General features: G+C 53.8%; 1 protein-coding gene across 1 annotated transcript in view; it reads left to right on the top strand.

Moving 5' to 3' along the window:
- Nucleotides 1-642: 642 nt before the first annotated feature.
- The window catches only part of ppm1lb (protein phosphatase, Mg2+/Mn2+ dependent, 1Lb), a gene marked incomplete at both ends in the record, with an annotated part of 69,176 nt that continues 68,462 nt past the window's right edge, over nt 643-1,356 (top strand). The window contains one exon of the mRNA XM_083637031.1: nt 643-1,041. Coding sequence (XP_083493157.1) covers nt 643-1,041 — 399 coding nt within the window. The remainder of the gene's footprint in view (nt 1,042-1,356) is intronic.

Raw genomic sequence — 1,356 nt, 5'->3', positions numbered from 1 at the left:
TAAATACGGTCAGCTTTGAATGCTATTTTTCCAGACCAAAATTGATTGAATGCGCCGAGAAGTTGGCATTTACTACCTCCAGCCAAGACGAAAGGCGCTTACGAGGTGCGCATGAAGGCAGCACCATCGTTTTCTCAACCAGCAGTCGCGAGCCGCTGCCAGTGTGGCAGCTGGGAATGTGCGCGCGGCTTCATATAACGTTAGACCGCTATTTTCAGGACGGGGAAGTGTAGTAGAGCTGGCCAAGAGGCTCTGCCCGCGGGTCGATTATTCTCGTCAGCACAGCGCACAGGCTTATTTTTTAAGTCCGGAGCGACGGCGAGTGACCGTTCTCTCTCCGGGGTGGCCGCTGGTCCTTCACCGCATGATCCGCATCAGATGGACAGGGGACAACCGCTGGTTCACTGCGGGGCTTCACGCTAGAGAGAACGGATACTTCAGCCATCTCTCCCGCCCGGTGAACCCGGTCAGAGATGCTCTGAATTGAACCCCTCTTCAGTCAGTGTAGTCTTTTATGAATGTTTCGCTGGGGGTAAATGTGCTTGTTTCGACCCACTCACGCCAACGGTGATGGACTGAGATCTGCTGCGGGGGCGCACGAGGAGGAGAAACAACCTGCCGCGATTTCCTGCCTGTAAATAAATGATAGAGGATACGATGACCCTGCTGTCTCTGTTAGGTCGGATCATGCGTTATTTTCTGCTCAGACCGGAGACCCTGTTCCTGCTGTGCATCAGCCTGGCTCTATGGAGTTACTTCTTCCATACGGACGAGGTGAAGACCATCGTCAAGTCCAGCCGGGATGCGGTCAAGATGGTCAAGGGGAAAGTGGCGGAGATCATGCAGAACGACCGGTTCGGCGGGCTGGACGTGCTGGACGCGGAGTTCTCCAAGACCTGGGAGTTCAAGAGCAACAACGTGGCCGTGTACTCCATCCAAGGCCGGCGGGACCACATGGAGGACAGGTTCGAGGTCCTCACCGACGTCGTCAACAAGAGCCACCCGTCTATATTTGGGATTTTCGATGGCCACGGGGGAGAGGTAAGGTGTGATGAAAAGTGAAGTGAAGTGAAGTGAAGCGAAGCGTTCATTTGTGTGTGTGTGTGTGTGTGTGTGTGTGTGTGTGTGTGTGTGTGTGTGTGTGTGTGTGTGTGTGTGTGTGTGTGTCCCTCACAGTCATCCCCACTCACTCACCTACTATTCAAAGTGACATTTCAAGTGTCACTTTCCCTGACACTTGACACACTGGGCGCCCTAGTATGAGGAGTAGTGAGGGAGGGAGGGACCCTAATAAATGTTGGACATTCCTACCATTGCGTTCCTACAGACACAATTGGCCGTGTCTGTGGGTGGGAA

Source organism: Poromitra crassiceps (genome assembly GCF_964638095.1).
Source record: "Poromitra crassiceps genome assembly, chromosome: 5".
NCBI lineage: Eukaryota > Metazoa > Chordata > Actinopteri > Beryciformes > Melamphaidae > Poromitra > Poromitra crassiceps.
Note: the sequence above shows the minus strand (reverse complement) of the source record. Positions and strands in the feature narration are given on the sequence as shown.